This window comes from Odontesthes bonariensis, chromosome 24 (genome assembly GCF_027942865.1).
Source record: "Odontesthes bonariensis isolate fOdoBon6 chromosome 24, fOdoBon6.hap1, whole genome shotgun sequence".
NCBI classification, from domain to species: domain Eukaryota; kingdom Metazoa; phylum Chordata; class Actinopteri; order Atheriniformes; family Atherinopsidae; genus Odontesthes; species Odontesthes bonariensis.
The window spans coordinates 9,345,975-9,359,995 of record NC_134529.1 but is presented as its reverse complement, the minus strand read 5'-3'; the positions used below and the strand labels follow the sequence as shown (position 1 = coordinate 9,359,995).

The window sequence follows — 14,021 nt, the reverse complement described above, 5'->3', positions numbered from 1 at the left end:
CATGACAAATGCTGATTTGTCTTTTATTTTCATGCTTGCAGTGCATTATGTCTCTCTTCAACTTTGACTTAACTTTATGATAAATCAGTGTATATTGGTGTATAAATCAGTGTATATAATACAGTGTATATTTCCTGACATATACCATATATTAATTAATCAAATCTGCCATCGTTGTACCTGCATTGATGTGGAGTTAAAAGTTTTTATTTCTATCAGAGAACCTGTGGTTTTCCAATTTCATTTTAAGGCTTTGAGTCATTTAATATTGTTCTGCATTTTCTGTGTGCTTCTGAGGCAAGCTCATTTGATTTGTACGGGGATATTCTACACTTAAATTCAAACCATCAAATAAAAAAAACAGTATCAGTATGTCAGTATTGGGCGTTCTTTAAGATGAAAGAGACTGTCAAGAGTGAAGCGCTGAAAATGGAAACATCCAACCACACGTTATTTGAACAGAGTTTGGGCTTGGGCCACTTACACATTAGCTTCAAAACACTGTTTTAACCATGTCTTTTCATCATAATTGCAGGTGATTATTCATTGTTTAGCATAAAGCAGCAGAAGTTTACTGTGGTCGTGAAAGCACAGGAGTAAACTATCATTTGTAATTTTGCAGCTGCAGCTTTGTTACATCAACACATGACATTTATAGCTGGTTTGTATCTATTTATGGAGGCACCAGGTGACTGCTCATATATCTTAGTAGTTTTTTCAGCATTTCACACAGAATTGTGAGCGAAAGCCACATGAGAAAAATAAGGTCTAAGTTAAACTGCTTTCTTGCAAAAAGATTAAAGCACTTGATATACTTTGGCCTACATTCAGATGAAGCTGACTCATACAAAGGCCATGTGATAACCTTAATCACTGCTTTCATCTATTTAGTAAAAGCATGAGCAACTGAAGTGTCATGTTTCTCATGGAGAGTTGTGATTTCAAGATTCAGTTCAGGGGAATACCACTGAGAACAAGGCTAGATAAATGCAGGAACCCATCACAGATTCCGTTGACTCAGACTTAGCTTCTCATATTGATGATGCTGTTACTTATAAAATATTAAGGAATTTCTGGCTTGCCCCCTGCTGGCTTAAAATCACTTGAATGCGAATCAACTTGGTGGAAAGAAGCAGGATATTAGGAGGGAGCAAAATGCTGTATAAGTCACTGGCGAGCTCTGATTGACTCTAATCAAGCATCACTGATGATGAGCAATGTAAGACAGGGATGTATCTTGTAAGTTAATCCTGTTGCATTCCTGGAGAGGGTTTTTACTAGTTATTCACAAAACCTAGAAAACTGTCCCAAAAAAAAGGAAAACTATGAGAAGAAGTCTCAGCAACATCAGATTTTAAAGAAGAAAGTGCCAAATTTCGTTTTTATAATTTTATCTTGTAACTGCTGTTTATCTTATTTATCTTATACGCCATGTTTTACCACACTTTGAGCTTCCATATAAGCATTTACTAGGCTGTTAAAGGCAACTTTCCTCTGATTGGTAAATAACCAAAAGCCTGCTGAGTGGCAGCACCCAGTGCTTCTGACTACGTACATCCTCTTGCTGGTGAAACGTCTCATTTTTGGTTGGAAATGTCACTCTCTCAAATCCCACCCATACACATCTAGACCTAAACTGGATATGGATAATAATCATAATCACAACTCATGTATACATTTTGTTCTACAAATGTCCTAATGTCATCTGTTGCAAGAATAATCTTGTTTCCAGTCTCAGTTGAGGCATTCCTGAGTGGAGTTTTCATAAGGGCAGTCCCTTGGAAGCATATGCATTTCGGACACAAACCCAATATATCTTGTCCAGGTTCCAATTTTTGGTGACTGAATAACTAAGTAACTCAGACATAAATGCTAATTCAGTTTAAGATGATCTTGTAAGATGCATGCTAACAATAATTCTGAATGACCTTATCTGGTTTAATTTGTTTGAGTGTGAAAGTAATTTTCTATTTATGCGTGTTAATATGCTCAACGTAGATGATCTTCCCTCATCTGGGATATCTGAGGTTTCACGGGTTAGCAGCAATCAGTGCATCAAATTGCAACTAAGACACCCTTCCACTGATTGCAGTTTATTCCCCCCTGAGCTCTTTTCTCTGATACAGAGACTCAAAATGAGTCATTGTTGAGGACAAAATGTTATGTGCCACAACTGAAACGCAGATGGCTGTGAGCTTTTCTTCAGACATCACTCACAGGTTAGCATGCCAAGCAAGTCAGAGAAAACTGTCACAGTACACCAGTCAGTTTGGAAAACCAACCTGCTGCCTAAAGTCAAACTGCCCCATGGTGAATATTAAAAAGTCTTAGTTAAGATTACTTTATTGTCATGTACACACAAAATTACTCCTCCGCATTTGACCCATCCAGGTTGGCACCTGATATGCACACGGTCACACACTCATTGAGACAGATACCATACACTGGAGGGGTGGGCAGCCAATAACAGCACCCGGGGAGCATGTGGGTAATGGTGCTTTGCTCAAAGGCACCTCAGCCATGGACAGCTGTCTGTCCATCAATCATTTTGAGCAGCAAGAGTGGGAATCAAACCACCTAGCTTCCAGTTATTGGACAACCCACTCCAACCATTGAGCCACGGCCGCTGTGACTTTGAGAAGAATTATAAGCAGGATAGATTCTAACTGAAATTTTCTAATAAACATTTTTGCAAGAACATTCTGCAATGTTTTTTGTAGTTAGGGTTGAAGTGAAGCCATCTCCACCACACTTGCAGATGTTTCATGTGTGCATGTATGTTATATTTATAGGTATTGCGTGTCAATGCATGCATAATAGGCAGTCAGTTACTTTGCACTCCAGCAAGGGGGGGGGGGGGGGGGGGTTACAGAGACATATTTAGCTGCACTGGGTTATTGCATCTTACTTCTGACATGATAAGCTATGACAGTGAACAGTACTGCTAAAAGAAAAACATATTAGCATCCTGCCATTAGCATTTATCTCAATGTACCACTGTACTAGCTTGTATTTTTTTTTTCTCGTTCTTACAACAAGCTAAACATCCCGCTGAATGATGACATTGTTTTCATTATCCAACACTGATGAAAACTGGGTTTCAAGGGTTCTAGGAAAATATCCTCAAACAATGTTGCATCAACAGTTATTAAGCTTACTTGGCTACACCTTCAACTGATTTCAAATGGCACAACTGAATTGCCCATCTGCAGACATTCCCAGAAATATAGAAAATAGGACCCAGAAGTTGACATCACTCACAGTAAAAGCATGCTGCGAGGATGCACAGCAACATCACAGACAGAGACTCTGAAAGTGAAAGTATATTTGGTGATGTTTTTGTAGACTATATGATCATTATCTCAAGACTGCATACAAGCTGCGGAGCCCAGAGTTTCTCTCCTCGCGCTGCTTTTATGCTCCCTTTGCTCTGCTGGAGGGGGTGGGTTCGTCAGTCAAGGAGGAGGGTTTATGTTTTCATAAATTAGCAGATTTGTTTAAAATGTGCCAAACAGTTTTATTGGTGTAATTTCCAGCTGGTCATGACTGTAAATGAGGCATACTTTTCCAGGGAATCTACTTGTATTTGCTCACAAGTGCAACCTTCCAGGACTTTTTTTTTCTTTTTGGCAATGAAAATAAAAATAATTCAGACAAATGAAAAGAGCTAAATTGGTTCAAGTTTGTTGCCATTTGCAGACTTATTTGGTGAAATAGTACATTTTGTTCATTTCAGACATTAAAATCAACCATTCAAAAGCAAAACTGATGATTGCACCTGTGACGAAGATTTAGTCAAAGCCCACCAATTTCAGTCCCAAAGAGACAGACACTTCAGAATTTGTCTACAGCCTGTGGCCACATAATGCCACATTTATCCATCTGTTTGGCTTTATCTGCAACAATGCAGCCTCTCGGCTCCCTCATCCTTTGCCTGCAACTTGTGAAACAGTCTTCAGAAAAGAAAACATCCCTCAAATGTTTGAATACATGGAAATTAGATCATTCATAATCACTGACTGAAGCCTGTTTTTATTAAGGCTGAGCAGAGGCTACGTCTTTGTTGTTGTTATACATAACAGGATCTGACTCTTAATTTGTCGGCCAGTAATCTGATTGAATGTGATGATAAGTAGTATGTTTGTCCAGAGGAGAAGGGACACTGGTGTGAATCTGAGAGCAAACATGACAAAATGTGCATGAATCATCACTAGCCGGCTCCTTTGTGGTTTACAGTGAAGTGTAGAAATGACCTGCCTTCCAAAATCAACTTTTCATTTGCATATTTGGTTGTTTTTGTTAGGCTGGTGTCTTTGAATGACATTGTCTGTTTTGCGAAATTATTCATATAATGAACAGACATGCGCTGACTATCGATGAATTCTGACACCTGTTCTTTTGAACATGTTAAAAGGTTTACAGCCTGATCACTGAGCAGTTACATTCAATATGACACTGCAGTCTTTTCTTCTGGCAGGACAATCATTTTTACAATTATTTTGTGAATAAAACGATTTTTCTACTCTGTTCTTAGGCTAATCTGTTTTGTTGCTGTGAAATTACTGATTTTTTTTGTTCAAACTGCAGCAATGAGAATTCAAATCTAATCCTTTTTCTAAGCTTTCGTTGCCGTCGCCCTTGTTCCTATGTGCCGCAATTGACAGTTTCATGGGTTGGGCAGACAAAAGCTTTATGGAAACACGTGACCGGGTTTGGAGAAGCGATGCTTCATAAGTGAGAAGACACAGAGAACAAGGTGGAGAGACGCGGGAGGCAGCAGCGGCAGCAGCAACCTGTTTCCACAAAGGAAGAGCGCACTCCACGAGCGACAAGACTCTTCTGCACGCATCAAACTTCTGTTACATAGAGAATTTGAAAAAGCAAACTCTTGATAAAAGTTATGATTTCACTCTGATGCGCGCACGCTGTTCGTGTCTCCTTTAATGTAAGATTTGTGTTGGCTGGATGATGCGCTTCTGCCTTGGATTAACGCACGGTGATAAAGGGCGATTCTGCGCACTTGGAAAAATTATGTAAGGTAAAAGAAATACTTTTTCTCCCTTAAATATTTAAGTAGTCCTTGAATTTGTTATTTTACGTGGTTTGTGTTGATAACCTGACAAGAAAATATAAAAAATTTTAACGTTTTTTTTTCACCAAAATCTAATTTACAACTGAATAGTTTATCAGCCTAAAGTGGCAAATCGAAAATATGTGACTGAAATCATCCAGTTGTTATATGTGACTGCTTGTTTTCAGCAGGCAAATACTGTTGGCTATTGTGTTTGTATTATCCGTATGGTGTATATGGTTCTAAACCTTAAATACAAAATCCTTTGTAGTTTTTTTATTTTTTTTTATTTTTTCCTATTCTTGAAAAATATGAGTCTAGTGATAATAGTTTTATGTTATGTAGATAAGTACAGAGTGTTTAATACAGTAGTGAGTGCACCAGCTATTAAAGACACTTAGTGGCTTGTGTCAGGAATTTAATGAAATGTGTCGAAAAACACATCTGAATCATACAAACAGTAAAGGCATTTTTGTGTCAAATATTTCCAGTGAGAGATTGTAATTGTGTAATTCATGGTAATTCATTCTTTTGTATCTGAGATGTAGACTCCAATATTAATAGCTTAAAACATACCAGAGAATATTGTAAGCTCAGGAATCCGTTCAAGGCTTTTAAGATTTAAAAAATATGTCTGAAATGTTTGTCATTGAATTGTAGGTTGTCCAGGCATCTTAGACTGCAGTATTACCCTCAGATACAGCCATGAAATCTGTGCTGGATGGTGTGGCGGACACCACCTTCCGGACTATTACATCTGGTTTGCAGTATCTGGGCTCCAACGATGCCAACTATGACGACCCCATGAATGATGGTAACTTCAAGGGCACCTTCTCCATGCAGAAGCCCTTATCTGCTTTCCGCAGCAACTCTTTCCCAAATAAAGTACCCGCAGACGAGGAGCTCATCCTCAAGGGCATCCCCTTCTTCCCCACCAATGCCACAGACTTATTTGGCAACAGGAGCTCACACAGAGATGAGACGAGCAATATACAATGCGGGGAGAACTTTATGGACATGGAGTGTTTCATGATCCTGACTCCCAGCCAGCAGCTGGCTGTGGCTGTGATGTCTCTGACTCTGGGTACCTTCACAGTGCTGGAGAACCTGGTGGTGCTCTGCGTCATCCTGCAGTCCCGCACCCTCCGCTGCCGGCCGTCCTACCACTTCATCGGCAGTCTCGCTGTAGCTGACCTGCTGGGCAGCGTCATCTTTGTCTACAGCTTTTTGGACTTCCATGTTTTCCACAGGAAGGACAGCCCTAATGTTTTTCTCTTCAAACTGGGTGGAGTCACAGCGTCGTTCACAGCATCAGTTGGGAGCCTTTTTCTCACTGCGATTGACCGCTACATCTCCATTCACCGACCCCTCGCCTACAGGCGCATTGTGACACGGACCAAGGCTGTCATAGCCTTCTGTGTGATGTGGACCATCTCCATCGTCATCGCAGTGCTACCTCTGCTGGGCTGGAACTGTAAACGTCTCAATTCGGTTTGCTCAGACATATTCCCCCTCATTGATGAGAACTACCTAATGTTCTGGATCGGTGTAACCAGCGTGCTGGTTCTTTTCATTTTCTACGCCTACATATATATCCTGTGGAAAGCACACCACCATGCTGTGCGCATGCTGAGCCGCACCTCCCAGAAAAGCCTTGTGGTCTACTCAGCAGATGGAACTAAAGTGCAGACCACAAGGCCTGAGCAGACACGCATGGACATCCGTCTGGCCAAGACCCTGGTGCTTATCCTGGTGGTGCTGGTCATCTGCTGGGGCCCACTGCTCGCCATCATGGTCTATGATCTCTTCTGGAGGATGGATGATGACATCAAGACAGTGTTTGCATTCTGCAGCATGCTCTGTCTGCTCAACTCCACCGTCAACCCAATCATCTACGCTTTGAGGAGCAAGGACTTGCGGCACGCCTTCCTCAGCTCCTGCAGCGCCTGCAGGGGCAGTGCCCAGCAGCTGGACAATAGCCTCGAGTCAGACTGTCAGAACAGAAATGCCAACATTTCTGCTAACAGGGCTGCAGAGAGCTGCGTAAAGACCACTGTGAAAATAGCCAAAGTAACAATGTCTGTGTCAACTGAAACCTCTGCAGAGGCTGTCTAATTGGCCATCACAGGGAACATGTGTAAATGTCATCCTCCCCAAACAATGCCATTCCACACTAAAAAAGGTAGAGGTTAGGCATTCCAGAGAAGTCCTGTCCTGAAAGTGTTGACTTACATCCTCACATAGACGCTTTAGTAGTTCCATAATTTTCTGTTTGTGAATGAGTACACAGTGTGCCAAAGTGCCAAATGGTATTGAAAGATCATAGAAAGGACTCACAAAGAATCATGGATGTCTGTCAGAAGTCTGCTGTTTACCACAGACTTCATGATATCCAATTAGCAAAGGCATATTATATTTTTGTACTGTGAATTCAGGTTTTGAAAACAATATGTCATCATTTATGGGATAAGGGGCTACTGACATTTTTAAGTAGAGATGTTTTACAGTGTCATTTAGAATTTAACACGTGTCTTGCACAAGTCATTGCATATAACAAATATGACATTGAATATAACAAATCATTGCGCCATGACTTTCTACATGCCTCATGTTGCATTTAAACATTTCTATAAGTACATGGGAAAAAAAAGTTCAATTAACATTGATTGTTTTTTCCAAAATTGCTGTTAAACGTATAACTTTTGTATGTTGTGTGACAACACTCAGTGAGTGGCAACCGTGTGGAGAGATTTTTGACATGTGACAGGTCGAGTAAAAAAAAAAAAAAAACATGAAAAAATAAACTCATAGAGCTAAACAGACTCATAGATTTTGAGTATAAGGAACCTGAAATGGCATTTTCTGTGGCAAAGTAATTTCTTTGCTCGCTAACTGTTAAATCTGCTGGGCGACGTCTTTATTCAATTATATATCTAACAACTGTACAGTGTTTTCTTGCAAAATAAAGTGTTCAAACTGAGTCATTAAGCTATACAGCCATTACAACATAAACACCAAGCTTTTGGTCAAAGCTTAAACGGATCAAAACTGATTTAGGACGCAGTGTGCTGGTCACTACTGTGAGAAACTAGCTGCTTTTCATCAGATGTATGATTTGCTGGTTTCAACTTCATATGTGTGTGAAAACTTGTGACTTCGTGATCTGTTTTCAACCCCAAAGCCTTCTGAACATTGCAGTGTATTGTTTTAGTGCTACTGTTGCAGCGGGGCATCATTTTGGAAAACAAAAAGGAACCCATGCACGGAGCTATTGAAGTAGTTTTGGAGTAACTAAATGAAAATATGTCTGCTGTTAAATTTTACTTCTCAAAACAAAGAAACAAAGGTCTTTTAATTAGCTGGTGAGTGGATGAATGTTTGTGTAGGAATTCTGTGGAGCAGGCAACTGACCTTACAAAAGATGTTGAGAAGATGTGATCTTTCTAATAGATGATGTCGTACTTTTATTCTAGAAATCTCACGGCAGAATTGTTCTGTAGACATTTATCTTGGTGTGAAGTTATCCAGACAGCTGTTTATCAGTATGCTTTGCTGCCTCTTGTAACTTTGAGTATTGAAGATCAAAATGTCAACTGTCAAGTGGCTTCTGTACATTGGTGGCATAATGAGGAATATATGACTTAAAAATCACAAACAGTCATGTGTTTCTAGTATTGGTGTTTTCAAACATTTGAATAAAGTCGCAGCTGGTGTCATTTCGCTTGCAGTTGATTGACTGGTCGGTTGATGGTGGGAAACATGAGGTCACAACACACTGGGCTTCATCCGTCTAATGATCACTGACTCCAAAGGAGCATGAATACTGGCAGAAGAAGCCAAGCTTTAAGTAAAAGGCAACTCAAAGTTACCTGTGATGTTTTAGTGCCCTCTTGTGGAGGATCTAAGACTGGCAATAATGGCAGCCCTTCTGAGCAGCCTCTCAATGTATGGATTGTGCCTTTTGCCATCACAAAAGTGACAAATTACAAGTAAACAGCTGCAACAGCATTCTGACAGCAACATCTGCTTTTTTTCTTTCTTCAAATCTCTAAGCTTAGAGCGACTGATACGTCGCAACAGCTGTTCATGCAGATGAGCAGGTTTTTGTTCATTTTTCTACAAAGTGCAAAGGCAAGTTTACTGTAACATCTGTGCAGAGTTGCCATAAGGCCTCAGTACACATATATAAACAAAGAAACAAACAAGGCCTATACAAGGCCTCTGACACAATAAGTCAATTAACTCAAAAAATCAACCCAAAGCTTTTAAAAACGAATTTTAATTCCTAGATATGACAAGCTTTAAGTTCACAATTGTGATTAGCTTTTTTCCTGTCTTATATGGTGGTATAACCTTAATATACTGAACAATCAAGTAAGAACATATTTGAGCCTATACACGTACATCCAGTAGGTGTGATCACATTTGCAGCTATACACTGGAAGTTTAATTACAAAAAGTGTATAGTTAAGTTCTGCATTTGAAAAAATGTGGCCTTTCCCACTCAGGAACAGGTTTTGAAATATGCGTCTAATCCTCTTGTACAATTTGCAAGAAGAAGTTTGCAGAAGGGGTTCTCACGGATGTAAAATGTCTCAAACCTTTGGCTGTGCATGCAATGATTGAACTGTGCTCTTGAGAAACTACGAAGGAACAAGTCAGATTAATTTTGTGAGCTATACGCTTTTAAATGAGTGCTTCGTTGTCTATGAATTCAGAAATCTGTTAAGACATACGTCGAAATTCAAATTTTCATCCCACTTTATATCTATTTTTTGTATGACTCAATTATTCTTAAAATTTTGAAAGGATATGAAAGAATATCACATTTTAAAGGCCTAACCCCATACTCACTTCAGCCATTTTAATTCTCATCTGGAATTACTATAACCACCTTAATATACCCTTAATGTAAGGGCATGTGTTAGCAGTGGGCACTTAATACTGTACTCATAACAACACTAACAGTGAGAAATAACATGAAATATTGTTGTGCTGATTTTATTTTCCTTTGTAGCTAATTTTTTATATAATTATAATCTACATATCTGGTTGAAAATTATGTTAATTAATACATGTTTATTGTCGATTAATATTTTAATATTATTAATCAACTCGGTTTCTTATGATATCTTGATTATTATTATCATTATTTTATCAATTATTCACACATATTTCCTCAAAGTATCTTACTATTTCTAATACATGAAACAAAACATCGTTTTTGATAATAATTCAAATATTACAAACATTTTTATATCTTCTCCAAAATTACGAGATGAAACTGAAAGTTTTGTCGTGCGTTAAAGGGAGTTGTTGGCAAACAAAACAATTTTTAAAAAACGGGACTTTTTTTTAGCGTTGGGAAATGTAGTCTTTGAGTTGTAAAAAATAATGGACATCGTTGACGTTTAAAACTACAATTACCAGCGTGAGACGGTTTTGTTGCGCATGGTCGTTATCAACCAAATATAACAGAAAGAAAAAGGAAGCTTGATAAGACCGTTGCTGTCGACTTGTGTGATAAAATCGGTGATCATCTGATTTTGTAATAGTTTTTTTCCTACGATTTTTATCCAGACTATTTAGTCATACAATCAGCTACGTACATTTTTAAAAATTTCCGGAAAGAAGTCAGCAGCAGACATACAGAAGTGCACATTCTTGCCCAGCCCGGAATAGCTGCTCCCGTTCGACCTAGCTAACGATAGTTAGCATTAGCAGCACCGGGGCCCTGGCAAGCAACTTCCTCAGACTACACGGAATTTAAGGCTTCTTTGTTCACACGTTTTGGAGATAATCAAAGCACAATGGCATGTGGGGCTACTCTGAAACGGAATCTGGACTTCGATCCGTTAATGAGCCAGGCTTCCCCTAAAAGGAGGAGGTGTGCCCCGGTCATGTCGCCGGTATCTTCGCCGCAGAAATATCTGCGTATGGAGCCCTCGCCTTTTGGGGAAGTATCCTCCAGACTCACCACAGGTAGGAAAAAGGGTCCGAATTTGACATTTCTATGTAATCCCAAATTTAGTGTGTTTAAACCACACCTAAACTGTGCATTGGACTGCGTTAGCATTTCTTCATTGGTGTAATTTAAAGGAGATGTGGTTTACAAAACTCCATACGCTATTTTAGATAGTTGAATGATTCATGTTTTTGTTCTTGTTGCCTATTGAGAAACTCATACTGTGAACTCTGCCTATGCGTTGTATATTAAGAGGCAGTTTTAATGAGTGACACTGTGGGGCCTGGGTTTGTAACAGGATACTATGTTTTTATTAAGGTGGCCAGATTAATTGGTAGTTGGCAGTAGGACAATAATCCTGCATTCATCTCAAAATCAACCAAACTTGATCAAAGCTATGAATGCTGCTGCTTTGTCATTTCTCTTTACGTTTGAAGAAGTCAGTTCATGCATGCAAAACATGTCTTTCTGTCCGTTTCAGAGCAAATTTTCCACAACATAAAACAGGAGTACAAGCGGCTGCAGAAGCGTCGACACCTGGACAGTGCTTTCCAACAGGCGGACGGCTGCTGTCCTCTGGATCTGCAGAACATTCAAGGTGGATCTCCCCTACCAGGTAGCTTTATCATTGCATCTCCGAACTACACCCATTTATTTAAAACAATACTCTACGACCATTTTAGACTTGGAACGTTGCTGACCATTAAAACAACAACTTCTCACTATAACAAACCTCTGAATGCTGTTGTTATGTTGGATGACGCTGCCCCCTTTTCAGCCATTTTGAGGAGGAAAAACAAATGGAAAGCCTTTCACTCTTCCTAACATGGAGTGCTATATTGACTTATCTTGGCAGGTACGTCTTTGGGTGCCTCATCTCCCAGCAGGAAAGAACAGCCATTATTTTCCCTCAGACAGGTTGGGATGATCTGTGAGAGACTACTGAAGGAGCGAGAGGACAAAATCCGCGAGGAGTATGACGAGATACTTACAACAAAGCTCGCAGGTAAGACTTGGTATTTTATTGTGGAAATGTAGCTGTGTGTTATCCACGCTGAGTGATTTATTTTTTAGTTATTTATTTTTTTAAAAGGGCTTTTCTTTCACAGAGCAATATGATGCGTTTGTCAAGTTCACACATGACCAGCTGATGCGAAGGTTCGGAGAGCAGCCAGCCAGTTGTGAGTATATTCATACCGTGCTTGTTTGACTTGAGCACATTTGCTGATTTTAAACGTGTAAATAAAGAATAGTGTCGAGCTTTAATTACTCAGAGAGCACGGAGCTTAATGTTTCACAGCACTCACGGTGATCTGCATTCATGTTTAGTTTACCAGCCTCCTGACGTAATGAGCCAATGCACAAAGAGGAAATTAGTTTATCTCTAAATGGGACATCATGTTTGCTTTTTTTGGCTTGTTTCTCTTTACCTCAAATAAAGTTACAGAAACATTGTATAAGGCGGTTTCAGTGGTGAGATACTGCAGCAGTTACATTCAACGTGTTTCACACCTTATACACGGTTCTGTGGGAAGATGGTGCACCATCAGATTGTTACAAACAGAAGACTGTTGATCTGATTGGTGTCCTCTCACAGTCCTCACTCCCTCTGCCCAAAGCTTACATCCCAAACGCAACAAAATAATCATTAAAAAAACACTCGAAGTGAGTCATAAGATGGGATTGAGAGGGTATATTCTCTTTGGTATGTCTTCAGAGATCAGTGGGCCCAGATGTTTTTCCACATGAGGAATGAATTAAATACTTTGTCACAATAAGAGAAGGCTTTTACTTTTCTCATTTAAAGTTTTATGCATTAGTTATGCTCCAGCGAGAGCATAACTTTTGCCATCTTGTAATATTTTATGAAGTGTGTTAATGATTTTTTTTCATTGTGTCCCTTCACAGATGTCTCCTGAATACAGCTGTAGGATTCTTTTTTTCTTTGGGAGGGATTATTGTTTGCTGCAACTCCAGGGACTCAGTGGGTCCGATTGGACTTTTTAACCTAGCTGTGCCATGTCGCCTCTGTGTGGACTCAACTGCCTCTGGCATCAACGTTAGGAGGGCTTCCAGCTGCCAACATGTTGAAGACTCTCTGAGACTCTACCAGTGGCCTCTTAAACACCCTGTTGATGTTTATTTGGCTTTACTCTAATGCCTTCATAAAAGGCTGACAGCCACCACACATTTAGCCTTTGTTTTAATTTGGTTTTTCATCCTATTGAGCTGTTTCACTGAGGATGTTTTCTGTATGTACTTTTTGAAAAAGGGATTGGACATTGACGATTGAATGAAGGCAGCTTTCAGACTGGACTCCAGGAACTGTTGTCTTGGCTTTTTTTCAGCGTTGTATAAATTGTACCAGTGATTACTGCTTTTACATTTGTACATTTGTATACACTGTATTTTTTCCCCCCTTTTTTTTTGTTTTTATAGCTTTACTTTAGTTGTCTGTACTAAAATGTTACTTTGTTAATGACTTTGGTTTGCAGTAGGTTTAAAGGGGCTTTGATTTTAAGTAAAAGTAAAGAAAATAAAGTCTTTACACAAATGTCTGTTTTGGTTTGCTGTGGTTTTTCAACAAAAGTGGGATTTTGGATTTGAATCGGTCAATGAATAGTTACATCTATTTGTCCATCTATTATATCAAATCAACAAACTTAATTTAAATGTATTTATTGCTAATCATAATTGTTATTTATATCTGAAAATATCAAGCATTTATAAAGGCTAACTAGTTGATTCTTATGTGACTCTTAAAGATTTATTTACACTTTGTATAAAAAAAATAACCTCATACAACCAAGATTTTTTATTAATTTGTTTTTTCAATTTTTACTTTCATGTGTTCTCATTAAACAACAGGTTTTCAGGTCCTTAAAAACGATGAAAGTAGCACATAAAGAACACTCACTCCGGGAGGAGCGGAGACCAAAATCGAACACTTCTAATTTCTAATGGTGACGCTGTTCGGGAGCGAAG

At 39.1% G+C, this 14,021-nt stretch overlaps 2 protein-coding genes across 3 annotated transcripts; both read left to right on the top strand.

Moving 5' to 3' along the window:
• The first annotated feature begins 4,738 nt into the window (after positions 1-4,738).
• On the top strand, positions 4,739-8,787 carry cnr1 (cannabinoid receptor 1). Of its 2 annotated transcripts, none has more exons than XM_075459540.1 (2): positions 4,739-5,033; positions 5,732-8,787. In XM_075459540.1, exon 2 carries the CDS (start codon positions 5,777-5,779, stop codon positions 7,184-7,186), a length of 1,410 nt encoding a protein of 469 aa, XP_075315655.1. In that variant the 5' UTR covers positions 4,739-5,033; positions 5,732-5,776; the 3' UTR covers positions 7,187-8,787. The 2 variants fall into 2 exon arrangements, with proteins under 2 accessions (XP_075315655.1, XP_075315654.1); XM_075459539.1 differs by having other exon boundaries at positions 4,739-5,038.
• Positions 8,788-10,547: 1,760 nt separating this feature from the next.
• Positions 10,548-13,590, top strand: akirin2 (akirin 2). Its single transcript, XM_075459400.1, has 5 exons — positions 10,548-11,053; positions 11,518-11,652; positions 11,893-12,042; positions 12,146-12,217; positions 12,945-13,590. Exons 1-5 carry the CDS (start codon positions 10,882-10,884, stop codon positions 12,953-12,955), a joined length of 540 nt encoding a protein of 179 aa, XP_075315515.1. The 5' UTR covers positions 10,548-10,881; the 3' UTR covers positions 12,956-13,590.
• The last annotated feature ends 431 nt before the right edge of the window (positions 13,591-14,021 follow it).